This window comes from Mustelus asterias, chromosome 13 (genome assembly GCF_964213995.1).
Source record: "Mustelus asterias chromosome 13, sMusAst1.hap1.1, whole genome shotgun sequence".
NCBI lineage: Eukaryota > Metazoa > Chordata > Chondrichthyes > Carcharhiniformes > Triakidae > Mustelus > Mustelus asterias.
The window spans coordinates 7,453,769-7,479,302 of record NC_135813.1 but is presented as its reverse complement, the minus strand read 5'-3'; the positions used below and the strand labels follow the sequence as shown (position 1 = coordinate 7,479,302).

Here is a 25,534-nt window from a genome sequence, read left to right as displayed (position 1 = left end):
TTTCTCAAAAGAAAAGAAGAGGAGGGAATATGGGGAGGAAGTTGAAAAAAGTGTGTTACTGAGAGTTTGCTTTGTAAAAGTTACAATCCTGCAGTTCTGGATTTCTGGCTGATGGCCCAACTCTTTCATGTCTCCCTTTCGGGTGGAAAGGGGCAGTTTATTTAAGGATGGTGTGGGTGTGTGTGAGAGAGGAGAGGGTGTTGTTGGTCGTACGGGTGTTAAAATTGTGCGTGTTCCACCTCGTCCAGCCAGGATGCTGGACTAGCCGGAAAATCCGGATAACCTCCGCTGCTGTCTGTCGACAGATCCGAACTGGGTCCGTTTGCCCCTAAGACGCGCATGGCCTGGCTCATGCCTTGTCCCCCTCCTTGAGCCAGGATGCCCAAGCCTGTGTCCTGGTACACCAGGCCGGACATGAGGGGCGGATGGGATGGGATGGCTTGCAGAGAAGCTGGTGACTGAGGGATACCGTATGGACTGTTGGACCTCAGGTCATGGTATTGGTCCTGGGAGAGCACGCCATCAATTGAGAAGCCTCCGTTGCTCGCAGTCTGCCTGCCCAGGCCTGGAGAGGTGTCGTTCATGCTTCTGTACATGCCGTTCGCATGACCCATGTCTGACATCGAGTGTTCATCTATATGTAAGAACAACAAATACACATTAACATCCAACAACCCGAGAAAGATGGATGGGCTGAATGGCCTTCTTCTGCACTGTAGGATTCTATGATTCTATAAGACACAATATTTTTTTTTAAAATTCAGTTATGGGATGTGGGCATCACTGGCTGGGCCAGCATTTATTGCCCATCCCTAAATGGCCTCCATTTCACGGGGCATTTGGGAGTCAACCACATTGCTGTAGATCTGGAGTCACATGTAGGCCAGACCAGGCAAGGACAGCAGACTTCCTTCTCTAAAGGTGAATTAGATTGGTCTTTACGACAATCGACAATGGTCATCATTCAACGTTTAATTCCGGATTTTTTTATTGAATTTAAATTTCACCATCTGCCATGGTGGGATTCGAATCCTGGTCCCTAGATCTTGCCCTGGGTCTCACAGTGCCAGAGACCCAGGTTTAATTCCTGGCTTGGGTCATTCTCCGTGCGGAGTCTGTATGTTCTCATGTCTGTGTGGGTTTCCTCTGGGTGGTCCGGTTTCCTCCCACAATCCAAAGATATGCTGATTAGAATCATTGGCTGTGCTAAATTCTCATTCAGTGTACCCGAACAGGTGCCAGAGTGTGGCGACTAGGGGATTTTCACAGTAACCTCATTGCAGACACATGAACAGGCGGGGTATAGAGGGATACAGGCAGTTGGTCTAGATAGAACAATGTGATCGGCACAGGCTGGGTGGACTGAAGGGCCTGTTCCTGTGCTGTTCTGTTCTTTGTTCTTTATAATGTAAGCCTACTTGTGACACTAACAAATAAGCTTTAAAAACCTTTAACTATCAGACACCAACCTGTAAAGGACACTTCAGCATCGCTAGCCACCCCATCGTCCTGGGTGCTCTCCTTGTCTGATTTGGAGCTTGCTCTGGATCGCTTTATGTTCCTGAAATATTGACCCCACCTCTGTCTCCCGGCGTCTTTCTTCAATCGTTTCTCCTTAGCCCGTCGATTCTGAAACCAAACCTATTGGAAACAAAAGCAAAGGTGTTTTTATAACCTCACTGTTGATCATTGTGAACCACCAAACAGTGGCCCATGGTGTCTGCTGCACTGTATAAAATACCAAAACCAGCCACACACTTTAAGCGGCATTGCTATCTGGTACAGCTGATAAACAATACAAAGGGTAAGCCAATATGCTCAAAGTTACCAGAATGCACCCACCTAAACAAAAAAAAAGTTACTTTTGAAGTTATTCACCTCACCGACTCACTGTGCTAGTGAGTTATGCATTTTAAATACTCCTTGGTAAAGAAGTTTCTCCTGAATATCCTATTGGATTTGTTAGTGACTATATCATCCATAAGACCATGAGACCATAAGACATAGGAGCAGAATTAGGCCGCTCGGCCCATCGAGTCAGCTCCGCCATTCAATCATGGCTGATATTTTTCTCATCCCCGTTCTCCTGCCTTTTTCCCATAACTCCTTTATTAATATTCATCCCCATAACTCCCTTATTAATCAAGAACCTATCTATCTCTGTCTTAAAGACACTCAATGACCTCGCCTCCACACCCTTCTGCAGCAAAGAGTTCCACAGATTCACCACTCTCTGGCTGAAGAAATTCCTCCTCATCTTTCTTTTAAAGGATCATCCCTTTAGCCTGAGGTTGTGCCCTCTGGTTCTAGTTTTTCCTATTACCCAGTTCTAGTCTCACCTGCAAATGGAACTATGTTCGCTACAGCTACTCAATCAAACTTTTCTATAATCCTGGTGTTCCCAGGTATCTGCTGCTCTTATCCTTCAAGGTGGTAGAAGGGTTTGGAACTACTTATCCTTTGAAAGTACAGGGGCACTGTCACTTAATGTTGAAATTCGACAACATACAGTGCCAAAAAAACTGTCTCAACAATAACTCAATTGTGAGAAATATTTGGCATTGTTGGTGGTGAACCTTTAGAATAATTTCCAGGAAAGTAATGAGCCTGCTCTAGAATCCCTACAGCACAGAAGGAGGCCATTCGGCCCATCATGTCTGCACCAACCCTGCTAATTTCCCTGATGCTAAGGGGCAATTTGCCATGGCCAATCAACCTAACCCACACATCTTTGGAGTGTGGGAGGAAACCGGAGCACCCGGAGGAAACCCACGCAGGCACGGGAAGGGGCGGCACGGTAGCACAGTGGTTAGCACTGCTGCTTCACAGCTCCAGGGTCCCGGGTTCGATTCCCGGCTCGGGTCACTGTCTGTGTGGAGTTTGCGCATTCTCCTCGTGTCTGCGTGGGTTTCCTCCGGGTGCTCCGGTTTCCTCCCACAGTCCAAAGATGTGCGGGTTAGGTTGATTGGCCAGGTTAAAAATTGCCCCTTAGAGTCCTGGGATGCGTAGGTTAGAGGGATTAGCGGGTAAATTAGCGGGTAAAAAAAAGGGATTAGCGGGTAGGGCCTGGGTGGGATTGTGGTCGGTGCAGACTCGATGGGCCGAATGGCCTCCTTCTGCACTGTAGGGTTTCTAAGAATGTGCAAACTCCACATAGACAGTGACCCAAGTCCGGAATTGAACCCGGGTCCGTGGCGCTGTGAGGCAGCAGTGCTAACCGCTGTGCCACCGTGCCACCCTAGAAGAGTTTTGGTAGCACAGTGGCACAGTGGCTAGCACTGCTGCCTCACAGCGCCAGTAACCCGCGTTCGATTCCGGACTTGGGTCACTGTCTGTGCGGAGTTTGCACATTCTCCCTGTGTCTGCATGGGTCCTCTGGGTGCTCCGGTTTCCTCCTGGCTGAAAGACATGCTGGTTAGGTGCATTGGCCATGCTAAATTCTCCCTCAGTGTACCCGAACAGGGACTGGAGTGTGGCAACTAGGGGATTTTCACAGTAACTTCATTGCAGTGTTAATGTAAGCCTACTTGTGACACTAATAAATAAACTTTAAACTTAGAACTCTTGCATCAGGGTCAGAAGGTTATCCTACTCCAGACCCTCGAGAGCATAATCTAAGTTCGCAGTCCAGCGCAGTACTAAGGCAGTGCTGTATTGTTGGAGATGCGGTCTTTCAGGTGAAATGTTAATTTATGGCCCAATCTGCTCTCTCACATGGAATATTCTGGAGAAGAGCAGTGGAGTTCTGCCCAGTCTTCTGCTCAATATTCATCCTTCAATCATTAAGAGATAATCTGGTTATTATCGCATTGCTGTTTGTGGGAGTAGGCTGTGTGCAAATTGGTTGCTGCATTTCTTACTGTGACTACACTTCGAAAGTATTTCATTAGTTGTGAAGTGCACTGGCACACCCTGAACTCATGAAAGGCACGATATAAAGTTGCTTCTTTCAAATGTAATCGGTAGCCTGAGAGAAATCCATATTGTGGCAACATCAGACACCACATCACTACAAAAGCTTAAGAAAATTCTGAATACTCTTCATTCCTCCTAATATTTCAGCAGAAATGGAGGATTTTCCAGTTTTGGGGAATGCAAACAATTGTCCTATCACCCCGTAGTGTGGTGCAATGGTTCATACCATGGGGTGAGAATCATCCTTCACACCATCATCTTAAACATCTTTATTCTGAATGAATGGATAACTTCCTGCATCAAGGAACTCTTCATCCTCCTTCACCAAACTGCATTCACCTACTATCAACTGTGGGCCATCATAGTCGCAACGTAGAAGGCCCCACATTGGCACCAGATCTGCATTGAAGTAATCCACCTCTTCAAAGTGGTTGAGAACTGGAATCTCAAGTTTCATTAGCAATACAACCACAGCACTAAATCATCCATCTCCTTGAGCGTATTCCAACATTCAAGTAGCTCATTGCAGGCCGTTATATCATTAGTTACCCAATGTGGTTAAAGTTTTAAAGTTTATTTATTAGTCACAAATAGGCTTACATTAACATTGCAATGAAGTTACTGTGAAATTCCCCTAGTCGCCATGCTCCGGCGCCTGTTCGAGTCAATGCACCTAACCAGCACATCTTTCAGACTGTGGGAGGAAACCGGAGCACCCGGAGGAAACCCATGCAGACACGGGGAGAACATGCAAACTCTGCACAAACAGTGACCCAAGCCAGGAATCGAACCCGGGTCCCTGGCGCTGTGAGGCAGCAGTGCTAACCATTGTGCCACCATGCTGCCCCTCTATTAGCTAACTATTAGGAAGTTAGCTAAGTAACTTGCCAATATTCTGTCTAAACAGGTTTATGGAAGAGAAGGCCTGATATACTGCTCACTGGTTCTGTTTTTGCCAGTTTCTCAGGCAGCAGTGGGCATGAACAGTCCTTCAAGCTTGGGCATATGGTGCCAGACATTTCACAAGCAGGGCAAACACAGCAATATTTTTCGAGTCTGGATGACCCTTCATCAAAGAGTCATCTAGACTTGAAACGTTGACTCTATTCTCTCTCCACAGATGCTGGCAGACCTGCTGAGATTTTCCAGCATTTTCTGTTTTTGTTTCAGATTCCAGCATCTGCAGTATGTTTTTATCTCAACAATATTTAGTTGGCTTCAAAATAACATTTGCCTGTTTTTAAAAAAATTACATTCTCTTTACAAAGGAAGTTTGGGCGGCACGGTGGCACAGTGGTTAGCACTGCTGCCGCACAGCGCCAGGAACCCAGGTTTGATTCCCAGCTTGGGTCACTTCTGTGTGGAGTTTGCATGTTCTCCCCGTGTCTGTGTGAGTTTCCTCCGGGTGCTCCGGTTTCTTCCCACAATCTGAAAAAATGTGCTGGTTAGGTGCATTGGCCATGCTCAATTCTCTCAGTGTACCCGAACAGGTACTGGAGTGTGGCGACTAGTGGATTTTCACAGTAACCTAATGTAATGTAAGCCTACTTGTGACACTAATCAATAATCTTTAAAAAAAACTTTAAACTTCCACCCTTTTTTGCTGAGTGGATCAATAATGTGTAAATTAGCAAGTTCCTCTCCAAGTCACAAACTTATCACTGCTGTTGGGTAAATATCCTGGTGATCACTGCAGTGGTTCAAGGAGAAGGCAAAGCAACGCCTTCACAAGGCAATTAGGAATGAGAGGTCACTGTAACCTTGCCGGTATCACTCACAGCTTGAGAACATTTGAAGGTGTGTGTGTGTGCGTGCATGTGTGTGTGTGTGTGTGTGTATTATGATTTGGTTTTAGTTCAAAGTCAAATGCCCATTGAAGTCAGATAATCTTTCAAATAACCTAACTCCAACACTGGGTTGTTGGAGATGATACTAAGGGCTGTAATTTGCCTCTAAGTGGCATCAAACAAAGTTAACCTGGTTGAAAACTGGTCTCTCAAATTTTGTAACATTTATACCCATGTGGCTAAGCAAACACTGGTTCTCATAGTATATCAATGTAAACAGCAAGGGTGAAACAAGGGAACAGATATATTATTAATTGGCACTGGGCTTGGTAGGTTCCTCAAAGAACAATGGGCATGAATAGTGCTTCAAGCATGGGCGATGGTGCCAGCAGAGTCAAAAAACCATCTGGTTCACTGATATCCTTTAGGGAAGGAAATCTGCTGTCCTTACCTGGTCCGGCCTACATGTGACTCCAGATCCACAGCACTTTTGCAGAGTGTTTGGATGTGAATGTGGCAGAAATAGCACTATATTACTGGTTTAGCCTTGTGTACAACTTAGATCAACGAGTTAAACCATCAGTTGTTCATGACTGTACTCAGGTTTCTTGAGTCAGAATACTAATGTAATTTTACTGTTTATTAAAAAGTGGTTAAAAAAAGTTCCTAGTAACAGTCTTTGAAGTATATCACAATTGCTGTGAAACCCAAAGCAGTAAGAGTCAAGGTAACTAGAGTCATAGAGCCATAGAGGCCCAACTTGTCCATGCTACCCAGTTTTTAATCACTAAGCTAGTTCCAATTGCCTGCATTTGGCCCATATCCCTCTATACCCATATTACCCATGTAACTGTCTAAATGCTTTTTAAAAGATAAAATTGTACCCACCTCTACTACTACCTCTGGCAATTCGTTCCAGACATTCACCACCCTCTGAGTGAAAGAATTTCCCCTCTGGACCCATTTGTATCTCTCCCCTCTCACCTTAAACCTCTATCCTCTAGTTTTAGACTCCCCTACCTTTGGGAAAGATGTTGACTATCTACCTTATCTATGCCCCTGACTATTTTATAGACATCTATAAGATCACCCCTAAGCCTCCTACGGTCCAGGGAAAAAAGGTCCCAGACTATCCAGCTTTATAACTCGATCTAGGATTGAACTCAGATCAGTAATCTTATACTGCATTTCAGAAATGGTATCACATTGAGGCAGGAACTGCAGCATAACTGAAGTGTCTGTAAAAGGGAAGCATTATGGCAAATTGAGATCCTCATTAGATGCACTATGGGACCCAACAAGCCAGCACTTCATTTATGCTACTCTGTTTGAATTGTAATTCTTTTACCCTGAAAAGTTCTGTGTTCAATTTTAAATATTTAGAGAACAGAAGGAGTGGCACGGTGGCCCACTGATTAGCACTGCTGACTCATAGCACCAGGGACCCCGGGTTCCATTCCGACCTAGGGCCACTGTCTGCGTGGAGTCTGCATGTTCTCCCTGTGTCTGCGTGGGTTTCCTCCGGGTGCTCCAGTTTCCTCCCACATTCCAAAGATGTCCAGGTTAGGCAGATTGGCCATGCTAAATTGCTGCTTGGTCTCCAAAGATGTAAAGGTTAGAATGGTCATGGTGGATGCATTGCAGAGATAGGGTGGGTCTGGGTAAGATACTCTTTTGGAGAGTCAGTGCAGACTTGATGGGCTGAATGGCCTCCTCCTGCACTGTAGGGATTCTATGATTCTATGAAGTTGGTTTTTTCACACTTTCTAAACATCTAAGTCAACTTCAAATGGGTTTAGAGAACACTCAGGGTATCCATGAAATCTGTGTATACTTTTTATACCAGGTTTAACATTAGACAGAAGTTATACTCTAAGTGGCATCAAACAAAGTTAACCTGGTTGAAAACTGGTTGAAAACTGGTCTCTCAAATTTTGTAACATTTATACCCATGTGGCTAAGCAAACACTGGTTCTCATAGTATATCAATGTAAACAGCAAGGGTGAAACAAGGGAACAGATATATTATTAATTGGCACTGGGCTTGGTAGGTTCCTCAAAGAACAATGGGCATGAATAGTGCTTCAAGCATGGGCAATGGCGCCAGCAGAGTGAAAAAACCATCTGGTTCACTGATATCCTTTAGGGAAGGAAATCTGCTATCCTTACCTGATCCGGCCTACATGTGACTCCAGATCCACAGCAATGTAGTTGACTCTCAACTGCCCTCTGAGGGCAACTAGGAATGGGCAATAAATGCTGGTGACGCCCAGCGATGCCAGGTCCCATGAATGAATAAAGTTTCTCCCCATTATGAAATTTGCAGCCTAATAGAAAACCATTTTCTCTAGACACCAATCAGATTGGCAACAAATGTAATGAAGCTTTATCCTTTTCCCTCCACCCAGGGTAGAAGTTTTATTTTCCACCAGGAGGCCAGAGAGAGGTGAGTCAGGCTGAGCTCTGGCCAATTACAAAAAAAATAAATGAAAGAGTTAACCACTCTGCAGGGTGTTCAATTACTTTCCATTCATAGGGATTAAGGTTTCTATTTTACAACTGACTATTATTCATGCTGAATAATCGGAACTCTTTGAATGTAATGCCATTAGCAGCCTGTGTGCACTGATTTTCAAGCCTTGCCATATTGGTGACCTTCAGTGAGCAGCCAGTGTAACTGAGCACTTAGTCAAAGATGCTTTTTCCGTAACTGGGTAATTCACCAAGAGACACATGATAAGCAATCCGGGCATCGATCCCATTATGCCCGCTTCTTTCCATGGTCAATGTACCATCTCAGGGACATCCTGAGGGGTGACCTACCTGTTAGAGGTCTTTAGGAATACAGAAAGGCTTGATTGAGTTGATGTAGCGAACACAGTGAGACTAGAAGTGGGTGATAGAGTCGCTAACAAATCCAATTGGATAATCAGGAGAAATGTCTTTACCAAAGAGTGTTTAAAATGCATTACTCACTAGCACAAGCAGTAGGTGAGATGAATAACTTCAACATATTTAAGAGGAAGATAGATAAACATTTAAGAGAGAAAGGAATAGAAGAGGTTGGATGGTGAAGGATGGGAGGAAGCTTCTGTGGACCATAAGTACTGGCACGAACCTGTTGGGCTGAATGGCCTATTGCTCCTTGATAGGTACTTTGTAATATTGGGTGACTTTGTAATCGCCAGACACCCCTACACTTGCCAAGAAAAAGGACTCTGACAAAGGTAATCGAGACTTGAAACATTGGCTCTATTCTCTCTCCACAGATGCTGTCAGGCCTGCTGAGATTTTCCATCAGTTTCTGTTTTTGTTTGTGTGTGAAAAAGTATCCCTCCCCAGGCTAACCCCATGATCGGAGCATCAGCCACACAGCCCAAGGTCGGGACAGCAGCGATACAATGCAGCCGTGATCAGGAGGGTCATGTTAGCAGTATAGTGGAAACCCCTTTACTCCATTGTGGAGTCGGCATGTGCTCTGTACGCAGCTGATTCAGATTCACTGTGTTGCAAGGGTTTGCTCCATTGTATTTTGGATAATTCCACAGTTCCTGCATCCATTGGTCGAACATTAGGAATTACTTTCAGAAGGGCAGTTGTAACCTTTCCTTTACCAGTTATAACAATCTCCTTTTGTTTTCTATATAATTACCTCCTCTGGCTTAGAATCTGACCTAATGGCTATCCTCGTAAGCTTGGGTAATGGAGATGTAATCCGTCCTTTAACTGGACACTAATTGGACAACCGGGCCCAATGGGACCATAAGCAAACAACAAAGGCAATGGTCGCATTTCTGATGTTATTGGTAAATCATTATCATCTAATTACCACTGGAACACCAATAAACGTTTATAGAATCAATACAGCAACACCATTTTCTGTACACATAGCGTGCATCCCCCCCCGGTCACTCTGCTGCCCCTTTGATGGACCTAGGCTCCGGGATTTTCTCCCTAATCCTCTCCACTTCTCCTTTTAAGGGCCCGCTTAAAACATATTCATTTGACCAAGCTTCTGGCCGCCTATCCTGAAATATCCCATCCTTTAGTTCAGTGTCAGTTTGTGAGTATGCCCCCGTGAGTCACCCTGGGACTCAACCGTTACTTGAAAGGCACTTTGTAAATATAACGTTGCCACTAATGTCTTTGATGTTATTTCTAACACCTCTCGCCAGATACTAGAAAAATGCAATTGCTTAACCCTGTACATAATAGTTTTGACATGACACTCACAAGGTCCAGAAATATTTTTAAATCAAAACAGAAAATGCTGGAAAGACTCAGTGGATCTGGTAGCATCTGTGGGAAGAAAAATCGGAGTTAACGTTTGATTCTTCTTGAGACTTTAAAGTTTATTTATTAGTCACAAGTAAGTCACAAGTTACTGTGAAATTCCCCTAGTCGCCACAGTCCGGCACCCGTTTGGGTCAATGCACCCTAACCAGCACGTCTTTCAGGCTGTGGGAAGAAACTGGAACACCCAGAGGAAACCCACACAGACACGGGGAGAACGTGCAGACTCCACATAGACGATGACCCAAGCTGGGAATTAATCCCAGGTCCCTGGTGCTGTGAGGCAGCAGTGCTAACCACTGTGCTACCATGCCGCCTTGTCACTTGTCCGATTAGATGAAGTAAAGGGGGTGGGCGGGTGCGGGGGGTGGGCGCTGGTAGTTTCTGTGGAGTGGTTTGAATTGAATGGTTTGCTTTGTTGCACAATATTCAGTGTGAAATTTAGTAAGCATGGTGGCATCACTGTCCATGATGTTATGCTAGGAAACAGTTAACACATTTGCTCCAAACTTCTCCCTCTTGCGATTTGCAATATGTCACTGGACTTCACCATAAATGTAACGCATCGAGCAGTTTGATTCGAGTGTGCTGAATGTTGACACCATTTCATTGTGACACAGTGAGTGAGCGGATGAAACTCCACAAGTCATCAGTGTTGGCAATATCCGAATACTTATAACTATAGTTAAACTGTTACTCACATTTTAGAATCTTAGAATCCTACAGCGTAGGAGGCCATTCGGCCCATTGAATCTGCACAATCCCACCCAGGCCCTATCCCCATAACCTCATGTAGTTACCCTAGCTAGTCCCCATGACACTAAGGGGCAATTTTAGCATGGCCAATCCACCAAACCCGCACATCTTTGGGAGGAAACCGGAGCACCCGGAGGAAACGCATGCAGACATGGGGAGAGCACACAGATTCCGCACAGACAGTGACCCGAACCAGGAATCGAACCCAGGTCCCTGGTCCTGTGAGGCAGCAGTGCTGATCACTGTGCTCATAAGATAAAAGGGCTCATCTGGGAGGGGGAATATTTACGCTGAGGGCAAAGAGCCGAGGAAGGGCCCCTTTTCTAGCACAATCATTACTCATCTGAACAGAATTTCAAGTTACACTGTTCTCACTCAAAACAAGCATGACAACCTATTTCTGTGTGATCATCTGAATGCCAAATTGTAGTTGTGTGGGTCATTTTCATTTTCATTGTATTTAGTGAGTTTAGAAATTAAAAGGATTTGTCCAACGTTTATTCGTGAAGAGAATGTCCTTTTAACTTAATAACTTTATATATGTTCCTGCAGGATCATTACAAATTTAAGGTTGTTAAATCTCGGGGCAGTGAGTTTGCATGTTACTATACAGGAACTAAAGGCAGAGCATGGAGGAACTAAAGATAGGTTCAATTGGCAGATGAAGTTAGAGAAGAATGCCCAATTTCATGTTACGAGTAATTTCTGTCAATTAAACTAGATTTGAAGCAGATATAGCTCTTGGGGCTGAAAGGATTAAGGGATATGGGGGGAAGGGGGGGAATCAGGATATTGAATTTGATTATTATCCACGATCATAATGAATGGCGGAGCAGGCTCGAAGGGCCGAATGGCCTACTCCTGCTTCTAGTTTCTATGCTTCTATGTAATGGGTAATGATTTTTGCATTCATTAGTTCTGAGCAGAGGCTCGTATCCCTCTTTCCCAATGAACCTGTTGTACATTTCCATAAGACCATAAGACATAGGAGCAGAATTAGGCCACTCGGCCCATCGAGTATGCTTCGCCATTCAATCATGGCTGATATTTTTCTCATCCCCATTCTCCCTGCCTTTCCACTGGGGAGGCGATGGCCTAGTGGTATTATCGCTAGACTATTAATCTAGAAACTCAGCTAATGTTTTGGGGACCCGGGTTTGAATCCCACCACGGCAGCTGGTGGAATTTGAATTCAATAAAAATCATCTGGAATTAAGAACATACTGATGACCATGAAACCATTGTCGATTGTGGGGGAAAACCCCATCTGTTTCACTAGTGCCCTTTAGGGAAGGGAATCTGCCACCCTTACCTGGTCTGGCCTACATGTGACTCCAACGCCACAGCAATGTGGTTGACTCTCAACTGCCCTCAGGCAACTCGGGATGGTCAATAATTGCTGGCCAGCCAGTGACACCCATGTCCCACGAATGAATAAAAAGAAACCTTCCCCCTGTTCTTCCTTTACATTTCCAACACTTAGCAGTTTTTTATATTAAATAAACCGTGTTTGTTTTCATACCTGGACCACACGCATGTCCAGGCCAGTCTCAGAGGAGAGCTGTTCCCGCACGTGGCGAGCTGGTTTGGGGGAGTTGTTGTAGGCATTCTTCAGAGTTTCCAACTGCTTGGCAGTGATGGTGGTGCGTGGCCTCTTGGCATTAGTTTCCGCTTCTGAAAGTAAATGAGAAGTCTGGTGATCAGAGTGAAGTGTGCCCAATTCTTCCAGAACCCGCTTAACAATCAACTGCATGGACTGCAGCAGGCTGGATTGAGTTGTGAGCTAGGTTAGGGGTGATGTGGGGAGAGGATACAACAGATCATCATTGTGTGCCTTTGCTTGGGTGACTGGGTGTAGATGTACATCAGAATGTGCTGGGTGGGCTTTTCTGAGCATGTCGTGTATCATAGATTCCCTTCAGTGCAGAAGGAGACCATTCAGCCCATCGAGTCTGCACTGACAACAATCCCAACCAGGCCCTATTCTTGTAACCCCATGTAATCCCCCTGACGCTAAGGGGAATTCCCGCCCAGACCTATTCTCCGTAACTTCAAGTATTTACCCCGCTAATCCACCTAACCTACACATCTTGAGACACTAAGGGACAATTTAGCATGGCCAATCCATCTAACCTGCACATCTTTGGAGTGTGGGAGGAAACCGGAGCACCCAGAGGAAACCCATGCAAACACAGGGAGAAGGTGCAAACTCCACACAGACAGTGACCCAAGCCGGGAATTGAACCCGGGTCCCTGGCATTGTGAGGCAGCAGTGCTAACCACTGTGCCACCGTGCTGCCCTGTATATGTAAATATATCTGAGTTTATGTGTACATGCATATCTTATCCATGTTAATGTGGGATTGTTCACAAATAATGTTTCCAACGATTTGGAAAGTCGGTGGATATGACAATGTCAGTATATCTGAGTTTATGAACACATGATGTGGAGATGCCGGTGTTGGACTGGGGTAAACACAGTAAGAAGTCTCACAACACCAGGTTAAAGTCCAACAGGTTTATTTGGAAGCAAAAGCCACAAGCTTTCGGAGCGCTGCTCCTTCATCAGGTGAATAGAGAGGTAGGTTTCACAAACACAGACAAAGACACAATAATAGTGTTTCTGTCTATATATGCCATGCCTGTGAAACCTACCTCTCCACTCACCTGACGAAGGGGCAGCGCTCCGAAAGCTCGTGATTCCAAATAAACCTGTTGGACCCCCAACCTGGCGCTGTGAGACCTCCCACAACAATTTTAACACAGAGGGTGACACTCACTGATATTGGAGAAGAGCAGAAAACGGAAACTCACTGTGATGAGATGGCTTCACACAACATGGACCAGAGGCACATGATGTGAGATCAGCAATAAGTGGGGTGTGGGAACATGGTGTAACCCCTGATAGATCACAACACGATGTGGAGATGCCGGCGTTGGACTGGGGTAAACACAGTAAGAAGTCTCACAACACCAGGCCAAAATCCAACAGGCCTACCTGGTAGCAAACGCCACTCGCTTTCAGAGCGCTGCCCCCTGCCCCCCGTCAGGTGAGTGGGAGTTGTGTTCACAAACAGGGCATATAAAGACACAAACACAATTTACAAAATAATGATTGGAATGCAAGTCTTTACAGGTAATCAAGTCTTAAAGGTACAGACAATGTGAGTGGAGAGAGGGTTAAGCACAAGTTAAATAGATGTGTATTGTCTCCAGCCAGGACAGTTAGTGAGATTTTGCAAGTCCAGGCAAGTTGTGGGGGTTATAGATAGTGTGACATGAACACATGAGGCTGTCCTCATGTGTGCGGAACTTGGCTATCAGTCTCTGCTCAGCGACTCTGCGCTGTCGTGTGTCGTGAAGGCCAGCTTGGAGAACGCTTACCTGAAGATCAGAGGCCGAATGCCCGTGACCGCTGAAGTGTCCCCCAACAGGAAGAGAACACTCTTGCCTGGTGATTGTCGAGCAGTGTTCATTCATCCGTTGTCGTAGCGTCTGCCTGGTCTCCCCAATGTACCATGCCTCGGGACATCCTTTCCTGCAGCGTATCAGTTAGACAACATTGGCCGAGTTGCAAGAGTATGTACCGTGTACCTGGTGGATGGTGTTCTCATGTGAGATGATGGCATCCGTGTCGATGATCCGGCACGTCTTGCAGAGGTTGCTGTGGCAGTGTTGTGTGGTGTCGTGGTCACTGTTCTCCTGAAGGCTGGGTAGTTTGCTGCGGACAATGGTCTGTTTGAGGTTGTGTGGTTGTTTGAAGGCAAGAAGTGGGGGTGTGGGGATGGCCTTGGCGAGATGTTCGTCTTCATCAATGACATGTTGAAGGCTCCAGAGGAGATGTTGTAGCTTCTCCGCTCCGGGGAAGTACTGGATGACGAAGGGCACTCAGTCCACCGTGTCCCGTGTTTGTCTTCTGAGGAGGTCGGTGCGGTTTTTCGCTGTGGCACGTCAGAACTGTCGATCGATGAGTCGAGCGCCATATCCTGTTCTTATGAGGGCATCTTTTCAGTGTCTGGAGGTGTCTGTTGTGATCCTCCTCATCTGATCAGATCCTGTGTATACGGAGGGCTTGTCCGTAGGGGATGGCTTCTTTAACGTGTTTAGGGTGGAAGCTGGAGAAGTGGAGCATCGTGAGGTTATCCGATGGCTTGCGCTGCAGTGAAGTGCTGAGGTGACCATCCTTAATGGAGATGCATGTGTCCAAGAATGCAGCTGATTTCGGAGAGTAGTCCATGGTGAGTCTGATGGTGGGATGGAACTTGTTGATGTCATCATATAGTTGTTTCAGTGATTGTTCACCATGAGTCTAAAGGAAGAAAATGTCATCGATGTGTCTAGTGTATAGCATCAGTTGAAGGTCCTGTGCGGTGAAGAGGTCGTGTCCATACCTGTGCATGAAGATGTTGGCATATTGAGGTGCGAATTTGGTCCCCATGACTGTTCCGTGTGTCTGGATGAAGAACTGGTTGTTGAAGGTGAAGAGTTTGTGGTCCAGGATGAAGCGGATGAGTTGTACAATTGCATCTGGAAATTGGCAGTTGTCAGCGTTGAGTACTGAGGCAGTTGCAGCAATGCCATCATCGTGGGGGATGCTGGTGTAGAGTGCCGAGACATCCATTGTGACGAGGAGTGCTCCTGGTTCAACTGCTCCATGTGTGCTGAGTTTCTGTAGGAAGTCCATAGTGTCGCGACAAAAGCTGGGGGTTCTTTGTACAATGGGTTTCAGGATGCCCTCGACGTAGCCGGAAAGGTTCTCGCACAGGGTCCCATTGCCCGATACGATGGGACAGCCGGGTGTGTTTGCCTTCTGTATCTTCGGGAGGCTCCCTTTGTCAGGTGAGTGGAGAGGTAGGTTTCACAGGCACGGCATATATAGACAGAAACACTATTATTGTGTCTTTGTCCATGTTTGTGAAACCTATCTCTCCATTCACCTGATGAAGGAGCAGCGCTCCGAAAGCTTGTGGCTTTTGCTACCAAATAAACCTGTTGGACTTTAACCTGGTGTTGTTAAACTTCTTACTTTATGTATACAGGCATATATTTTCAATGTTAATGTTCATTTGATTTCACAAAGAATGCTTTCAACGATTTTGAAAAGTCAGATGGATTCATATATCACAAAAGATGACAGTTATAATAAAACCTAAAAATGTGGACTTTATTGCCCCCAAACTGTATGAATTATACGTTCACATCTTGTGTACAACTGCTTATATTATGTGCACTCCAAAGTTATTGAAACTTTAGCTCTACGTATCTGCACCTCTTTAATACAGTTAACAAGCTTCAGATTCACTGTTCTGTCCACACAGAATGGAAAAGTAAACGGACCAGTAATGTATCCATTCATTTTGGATCAAAAGAGAATATTAAATACAACCAAGTCAAAAAATGTCAGATCCATCTCTTGGTTTTCCTGGTCCATGTTTCAATAACATGCCCAATTTCACGTTATGAGCAATTTCTGTCAATTAAACATGATTTGACCGTAGTGTTAATTGCAGCAAGAAATTAAATCTGCATATTTAATGTTATTTGGAAGTTACGGTGGAATGAAATGGTTCTCTGTTTTCTAAATGCCTGGGGGAGGGGTGTAACTTACCTCTTTGTTTCGCCGCCTCATAGTCTCCTTTGCAGACCAGTCTGCTATCTTCCATAAGGTAAAATTCATCTCCGGTGGCGAGTTGGCGTTTGCAAACGATGCAGGCGAAGCACTGCAGGTGATACACGAAATCCTGAGCCCTGCGGACCACCTGGGTAGGGGGGATTCCCTGCTGGCAAGCGGCGCATTTCCTTCCAAATCTCCTGCAACGGCCAAAGAAAAGGGGCTCAATGGAATCCAGGTTCAGGACTGGGATGGATCTGTACAACCCGACTGCCACAGTTAGCCCTCCATCCGTGAAAGCTGTTATGACAGATCTAAGCGCTCGGGATCTCATTTCCTGCCCTAACGTCGATTCGCGAGTTAAAGAGTAACAGATAGCCACACACACATACACATATCCTCAATGGTTAGCTAGCTGTGTAATGTACACGGCAAGTTTCTTTTTAAGCTTATTTATTAGTGTCACAAGTAGGCTTACGTTAACACTGCAATTAAGTTACTGTGAAAATCCAGTAGTCGCCACACTCCCGCGCCTGTTCGGGTACACGGAGGGAGAATTTAGCAAGGCCAATGCATCTATAACCAGCACGTCTTTCAGACTGTAGGAGATGGTATCTCCACATCAAGACTGTGGGAGAAAACAGGAACACCTGGAGGAAACCCAGGCAAGCATGGGTGGGGTGGGAGGGGGGGGGGGGGTGCAAACTCCACATAGACAGTGACCCAAGCCCAGAATCCAACCCTGGTCGCTGGCGCTGTGACGCAGCAGTGGTAACCACCCTGCCACCACGCCGCCTATTACGTTGAAAGTTCTACATAAATGTAAGTTGTTAGTCATGCTTACTGTACCATATCGTGTTGTGCAATGAATATATAATGTGTGCAGCAATTCCTGTCCACTGATAAACACCACACAGAATTTGTTCCTGCCCTAAACACTGCAAGCAGGGGCTATTCATAAAACAAAAGCAAAATGCTTTCGAAAATCTGAAATCAAAACAGAAAATGCTGGAAACACTCCGCAGATCTGGCAGCATCTGCGGGGAGAGAAACAGTCCAATGACTCTTCTTTGGAACTGTTCCCTAGCAGTTCTCAAGGAGTCATTCAACCCGAAACGCTAACTCTGTTTTTCTCTCCACAGATGCTACCAGACCTGCTGTGTTTTTTCAGCATTTTCTGTGTTCATTTTGCTAGACATCAAATATCTACAAAGTCAAGTTCTATTCTATTAGGATGGAGGGTTATAGGTAGGCCTAAAAGGTAGGGATATGTTCGGCACAAACTTGTGGGGCCGAAGGGCCTGTTTTGTGCTGTAGTTTTTCTATGTTTCTAAGTTGGAAAAATAGATGTACTGTAAATAATGAGTGGCCACAGACAGTATACACATATAGGTAAAAATATACCAAATACTGACAGATACAACACCCAGGCAGATAAATGGATATACAACCTAGAGACAGAATGTATGCAGGTGAATAAATAGATACAGCATCCAGAGAGATAGATACAGTATCCAAATAGATAAATGAGATAAATAAATACTGCAGTCTGATTGATACATTGCTTTGGTATTTAGAAATATAAATAGCTATATATAGCTATATAGCTATACTGATATATTGGAGTATCGACATGACTTATTGCCCTTCAGAAGGTGGTGATGTGCCGCCTTTTTCAAGTCCATAGGTATGCACACCCACAATACCCAGATAGTCCATTCCAATATATTGACCCAGGAACAATAAAGGAACAGCGATATATTTCCAAATCAGGATGGTGCATAACCTGAAGGGGAATTTCCAGGTTGTGATGTTCCCATGCTTCTGCTGCCCTTGTCTTTTTTGATGTTAGAGGTCACAGGTTTGGGAGGTGCTGTTAAAGTTGCCGTAGTGAGTTTCTGCCGAGTATTTTGTACATGGTATACGCACTGTTGCCAAGTTGCGTTGGCACAAGACTGAATCTTGCCAAGGTTTTGCTGTGCGCAAACATGATTGCTTCATTATCTGAGAAGTTGCAAGTGGAATTGAACATTGTGCAATGATAACCAACAATCTGACTTTTGACTTAATGAAGGAGGGAAGGTCATTGATAAAACAGCAGACAATGTTTGGACTGGGAACTCATGTGGCTATTTACAGTCCAGAGAGAGTTAAATATATATCGTATATAGATAGATAAAGAAGTACAATATGCAATGGAATATATTGATACAGTACCCATATAAAATAGATAAGTTACACAGGGAAATACATTTAGACAGATTAACCAGATAGATATATAGATACTGAACTCAACTGGATTAATAGATGTAGTACACTGGGAGATTAGATAGATAGACAGACAGACAGACACTGCATAAAAGCAAATTACTGCGGATGCTGGAATGTGAAACCAAAAGAGAAAATGCTGGAAAATCTCAGCAGGTCTGGCAGCATCTGTAAGGAGAGAAAAGAGCTGACGTTTCGAGTCCAGATGACTCTTTATCAAAGTGCTTTGACAAAGGGTCATCTGGACTCAAAACGTCAGCTCTTTTCTCTCCTTACAGATGCTGCCAGACCTGCTGAGATTTTCCAGCATTTTCTCTTTTGGAGACAGACACTGCACTCTGGTAGGCAATGAAATGCAGTGGCTAGATAGAAAAATATAAAGAATGCCCAGATGGATAAGTAGATATTGTGCTCAGATGGATTAATAGATATAGTATTCGGAGAGATGAATTCGGTACCCAGCACTGATAAATCAGTGTTGTACCCAGAAAAATAAAAGAATAGTGTACACAGACAAATAAATTGAAAACATAATAAAGATAAAAAACACAGAATCCAGACAGATAAATACATACATTACCCACATAAGTAAATAGATACAATATCAGAGAGCTAAATAGATACAGGTACCAATTAGATACCCAAGGAAAAAGAGATACAATGATCAGTGAGATAAATAAAAGATACAGTGGCCAGATCGATAATTTGATACTGTAGACAGATGGATAACTAGAACCATACCCAAATAGATAAATAGGCACATCAGCCAAAGAGATAAATTGATACAGTACCCTGATAAATAAATCGTTTAAGTACACATAGATAAATAATTACTGCACACAGTTATACAAATAGATACTATTCCCTGGTAAATAGATACAGTTTGCAGGTAGATACCATACTTAGACTGATACATAGAGGCCAATCCCAGAGAGACAAATAGATACAGTACACAGATAGATTAATAGGGTAGAGTAGTCAGGTAGATAAGTAGATACGTGAGAACATAAGAAATAGAAGCAGGAATAGACCATTTGATGCTTCAAGCCTGCTTCACCATTCAACAAGATCATGGCAAGTTCTTCCTGAACTCCACCACCATAAACTACGCCTATATCCATTAATTCCCCTTTACCCCAAAATCTAATGATCTCTGTCTTGAATATACTCATTGATTGAGCGTCTACAACTTCTGGTTGAGAGAATGCCACCAATTCACAACCTGACAAATAAATAGATATTGTATCCAGAAAGAGAGATAATGCAGCACGCAGACATAGAAATGGATACAAGAAACTGAATTTTTTATTATTATTCATTCAAGCTGTTGTTGCCAGCTGTATTTGTGAACCACTGTAGTCCATGTGTTGTAGGTACATAAACAGTGCAGTTAGGCAGGACATTTCACTATTCTGACCCAACAACAATGAAGGAATGATGATATATTTCCAAGTCAGGAAGTATATGAAGATGGTGGTGTTCCATGCACCCGCTTGCCTTTGTCATCTAGGTGGTAGAGGTGACGCGTTTGAAAGTTGAGCAGAAGTGATCTTGGTGAGTTTCTGCAGTTCATTTTGCAGATTTTACACACTGCAGCTAAGATGTACCATTGGCGCAATGAAGAAATTCTTGAGGCTGTGGATGGGATGCCAATTAAAAGTGCTGCATTGCCTTGGATGGTGTCGAGCTTCAAGAGTATTGTCAGAGCTGCACCCATCCAGGCAAGAGGAAACTATTCCATCACATTCCTGATTTATGCCTTGTAGATGGTGAGTAAACTCTGAAAAGTCAAGAGGTGAGTTACTCACTGCAGACTAGCCAGCATTTGAACTTCTCCTGTAGCCACAGTACTTATGTTGTTCATCTACTTAAGTTTTTGGTCAATGGTGACCACCAGGATGTTGATGGTGGAGCGTTAAGTGATCGTGGTTCCACTGAACATCAAGGAATATACTAATTTCTAGATGGTCTAGATGGTCATTATCTGGCACTTATCTGGTCACTTATCAGTTCAAATCAAAATGTTGTACAGGTCATGCTGCATGTGAGGTTAATTTTTCCCTACCTGGAAGGTTGAAAAATAATTGAACAATGTGTAATCCTTGGTGAATAGATACAGACAAAGTAGCCAGATAGATAAATAGGTATGATATCTAGAAAAATAAATAGACACACTACTCAAAGAGGTAAATACAGCACCTCGCAAAATAAATGGGCACCTACCCAGAGAGCCTATATAACAATGATTTAAGTAGGCATTGAATGCACATAGATAAAGACATATTGCATCCAGATAGCTGAATAGGTGCAACATAGATGGGGCGGCACGGTGGCACAGTTGTTAGCACTGCTGCCTCACAGTGCCAAGAATCTGTGTTCAATTCCCAGCTTGGTCACTGTCTGTGCGGAGTCTGCATGTTTTCCCCGTGTCTGCATGTGTTTCCTCCGGGTGCTCTGGTTTCCTCCCACAATCCAAAGACGTGCTAGTCAGGGGCATTGGCCATGCTAAATTCTCCCTCAGTGTACCCGAACAGGTGCCAGAGTGTGGTGACTTGGGGATTTTCACAATGACTTAATTGCAGTGTAAGCCTACTTGTGACACTAATAAATAAACTTCAAACTTAATAAAAACACTGCAGAGTTAAATATATATTTTGCCAGTTAAATAAAGAGTTACAAGTACCCAGAAAAAGTAGAAAAAGCAGCCAGTGAGATAAACACAATAGCTTGGGATTTGTATAGATATTGCACTCAGAGACTGGACCGCAACAGATAAATAGATACGTTATGAAATATTTCATGATACATAGTTAAATATAGGGCACGGAAAGATAAATAAATAGGCACCATACACTTACAGATAAATATATACTGTAGCCTGATCGATAAATAGAAACACACCCAGGTAGATAAATAGGCGCCATTCCCAGATAGATAAATTTATATATTATCCAGACAAATAAATTGATTCAGTGCCCAGATAGATAAATAGGTAGGCAAATAGCTTTCATGATCAGATAGGTAAATAGATTAAGTAAACAGATTAATACTTAAAATACCCATAGTGTTAAATGAATAGCATATCCTGATCAAAAAATAACTCCAAACCTAGACAGATAAATTGACACAACACTCAGCAACATACATTGAAACAGTATTATCATCATCATGTTTGATAACCACAAGGTCTACTTAGATACATAAATCGATACTGTACCCAGATAAATATGATGTGGAGATGTTGGCATTGGACTGGGGTAAACACAGTAAGAAGTTTAACAACACCAGGTTAAAGTCCAACACCTGTTGGACTTTAACCTGGTGTTGTTAAACTTCTTACCCAGATAAATAAGCAGATACAGTGCTCAGTAATTTAAAACAGACATTATATTCAGGTAGACTAATAGATACAGCACCCCATGACTTAAATAGCTATTGTATCCAGATAGATAAATAGATTTTGTAGACAGATAGATACATAGATACTGTGTGCAAATAGATGAATACTCAGGGAGATAAATTAATTCTGTATGATAACAAATTAATCTATATTGTACATATAAAATAAATAGATACAGTTCCAGGATAGATAAATGGACATCATATCCAAATAGATAAATAAATACAGTGGGTATATAGATAAAGAATTACATACCCAGAGATGTAAATAAATATATTCTCAGACAGAATACCCTGACAATAAATACATACAACATCCAGATAAGTCAATAGATATTGCATCCTCCTCGATAGATATTGTACCCAGATAGAAAAACAATACATGCATTTACAAGGATAAATAGATACCACATCCAGAAAGACAAGTCGATACATCCCAGGTACAAATTGATACTGTAGTATCAGAGAAAATCAAAACAGTACTCGGTAGAAGAATATATACCATACCCAGAGGGATAAATAGGTAAAGCTAAGAAATGGAGTGCCCAGAGAGGTGGGCACAATATACAGATAAATAGATATCATACTCTAAAAGATAGACACTGTACACAAATAGATGAATAAATCCTGTACTGCTCATTCATCTGGGCACAGTGTCAATTTATGTAACTAAGTCGACTTAGTAGTGGTTATCAAACATGATACAGCACGAGGGACCTGGGTTCCGATTCCCGGCTTGGGTCACTATCTGTGCAGAGTCTGCACATTCTCTCCGTGTCTGCGTGGGTTTCCTCCGGGTGCTCCGGTTTCCTCCCACAGTCTGAAAGACGTGCTGGTTAGTTGTATTGGCCATACTAAATTCTCCCTTAGTATACCCGAACAGGTGCCGGGAGTGTGGTGACTAGGGGATTTTCACAGTAACTTCATTAATGTAAGCCTACTTGTGACTTATAAATAAACTTTAACTTTTGTATCATGTTGGATAATTGCATGGTTTTCTCGAATACATAAATAGATACTCTACCTAGACAGTGATGCAAATTGATAAGGCATTGATAGATAAACATGTATTACTCAGCAACTTCATCCAGATAGACAAATAGATCCTGTGTGCAAATAGATAAATACATGCACTATACTGGTACAATAAATAAATTGATAGTGTATTTAATAGATACAGTACTCAGATGGATAAATATATACTGTGCACAAATAGATAAATAAACACAGTACCCAGTTAGATAAATGAATATTTAGTTAAAGGATAAATAGATACATTCCCAGATGGATAAATCCATCAGTACCCAGAGAGATAAATAGCTGAAGTATACAGACAGATAAAGAGATATTGTACCCAGATAGATAAGTAAATGCATGCACTTACATAAGTTAATAGTTACAGTACCGAGATAGATGAATAGATAGTGTACCAGTTAGTTAAATGGATGCGATACCCAGAGTAATAGCCAGACAATGTTCCATGATAGGTAAATGGATACTCAGATAAACCATGTGCTCAGGATAATAAATAGGTAGAGTACTCAGATACTTAATAAATATTGTTTCCAATTAGATATCTACCCAGTTAAATAAATACACTCCATACACAGTTAAATAAATAGATAGAGTACCCACGGAGAAACAGTAAACAGATAGATGTATGTAGATGGAGAAATGGATACTGTGCTCAGAAAAATTAATGCTGTGCCCAGATAGATAACTAGATTTATTAGCCAATGAGACAATACTTACAGTCTGCAGATAGAAAACAGAGATACTGCAACCAAATAGATAAATACCCTACCAAAAGAGAGAAATATTCATGGCTGCCAGTTGATGAGTAAATACTGTGGCCAAACAGATAAATAAATACAAAATCAAAACAGAAAAACAATCCTAATAATAGATGGATAGATAAATGTAGTGCACAGTTCCCTATTAACTGTATCCAGGTAGATGAATAGATACTGTATCCAAATAGAAAAATCAATACATTATCCAGATACTTGTAGAAAAATAGATACAATACCAGATAGATACAGGCACCAAATATTCAAATCGTTAAAGGGATACTATACTCCAATAGATCATAGAACGTGTACTCAAACAGGTAAATAGATGCAATACTTAGATAAATACGATATACAGATTGATCAATAGATCCTGTATTCAGATAGGTAAACAGATTCAGTGTACAGATCAATACTCACAACATCTATATACTGTGTTCAGATAGTAAAGTGGCCATAGCACCCAGTTAACTTCATAGATACAATACAGAATTAATTAAAATGGGGAATAAGGAAATGGCAGAGATGTTAAACACTCAACTTATATATACCTTATATTTGTATCTACCATAAAACATTCCCCTGGTGGGGTGGGGGAGGGCACGGTGGCAAAGTGGTTAGCACTGCTGCCTCACAGCGCCAGGGACCCGGGTTTGATTCCCAGCTTGGGTCACTGTCTGTGTGGAGTTTGCAGATTGTCTGCGTGGGTTTCTTCCGGGCGCTCCGGTTTCCTCCCACAGACCAAAGATGTGCGGGTTAGGTGGATTGGCCATGCTAAATTGACCCTTAGTGTCAGGAGGACTAGCTAGGGTAAATGCATGGGGTTATGGGGATAGGGCCTGGGTGGGATTGTGGTCGGTGCAGACTTGATGGGCCGAATGGCCGCCTTCTGTAAAATGAGAAAGTTAAGAATATTGTTGTTCATAAAAAAATGTACTGGAGAAATTAATGGCACAAAAAGCAACGAATTCCCTGCGTGTGATAGTCTATGGGTTTTAAAGAGAGCTCTTCGTAGAGTACGGGTGCATTAATTTTGTTTTTCTATATACTACATACTATATATTCTAGATTGTAAGGAAAGGAAGCTGATCTTATTAAAGAATATAAAATCCTTCAGGCAGGGGAGACACTGGGATATTTCCCCTGGCTGGGGAATCTGGAATGAGAGGTTTCAGAATTATACAGTATTCTGTCACTTGGGACTGAGGAGGAAAGATTTCTTCACTTTAGGGGCAGTGAACCTTTGGAATCCTTTACCCCAGAGAGCTGGGGATGCTCAGTCACTGAGCAAATTCAAATCCGAGATTGACAGAGCTTGAATACTAACAGAATCAGGGGATATGGGGATAGGGCAGGAAGGTGCAGCTGATGTGAAAGATCAGCCATGATCTTATTAAATTGTGGAGCTCGCTCGAGGGACTGAATAGCCTATTCCTATTTCTACGTCCTTATGTTCTTATGTACTAAGATGGGAAAATAGATGTGGTACACTACTAGATAGATATATACTTTTGTTGGATAGATAAATAGATATTTTACCCAGAAAGATCAATAGATACCACACCTAAATAGAATAAGAAATTGAGTAAAACAAAGAAACATAGTAAATAGTAGCAGGGGTAGGCCATTCGGCCCTTCGAGCCTGCTCCGCCATTCATTATGATCATGGCTGATCATCAAATTCAATATCCTGATCTCTCCCTTCTCCCCCATAT

The 25,534-nt window shown here is 43.1% G+C and overlaps 1 protein-coding gene across 1 annotated transcript in view; it reads right to left on the bottom strand.

The window, feature by feature from the left end:
- Nucleotides 1-218: 218 nt before the first annotated feature.
- lhx3 (LIM homeobox 3) overlaps nucleotides 219-25,534 on the bottom strand; it is a 60,686-nt gene continuing 35,370 nt past the window's right edge. The window contains exons 4-7 of the mRNA XM_078227546.1: nucleotides 16,360-16,562; nucleotides 12,274-12,425; nucleotides 1,470-1,641; nucleotides 219-634 (exon numbers count right to left, since the gene is read on the bottom strand). Coding sequence (XP_078083672.1) covers nucleotides 219-634; nucleotides 1,470-1,641; nucleotides 12,274-12,425; nucleotides 16,360-16,562 — 943 coding nt within the window. The remainder of the gene's footprint in view (nucleotides 635-1,469; nucleotides 1,642-12,273; nucleotides 12,426-16,359; nucleotides 16,563-25,534) is intronic.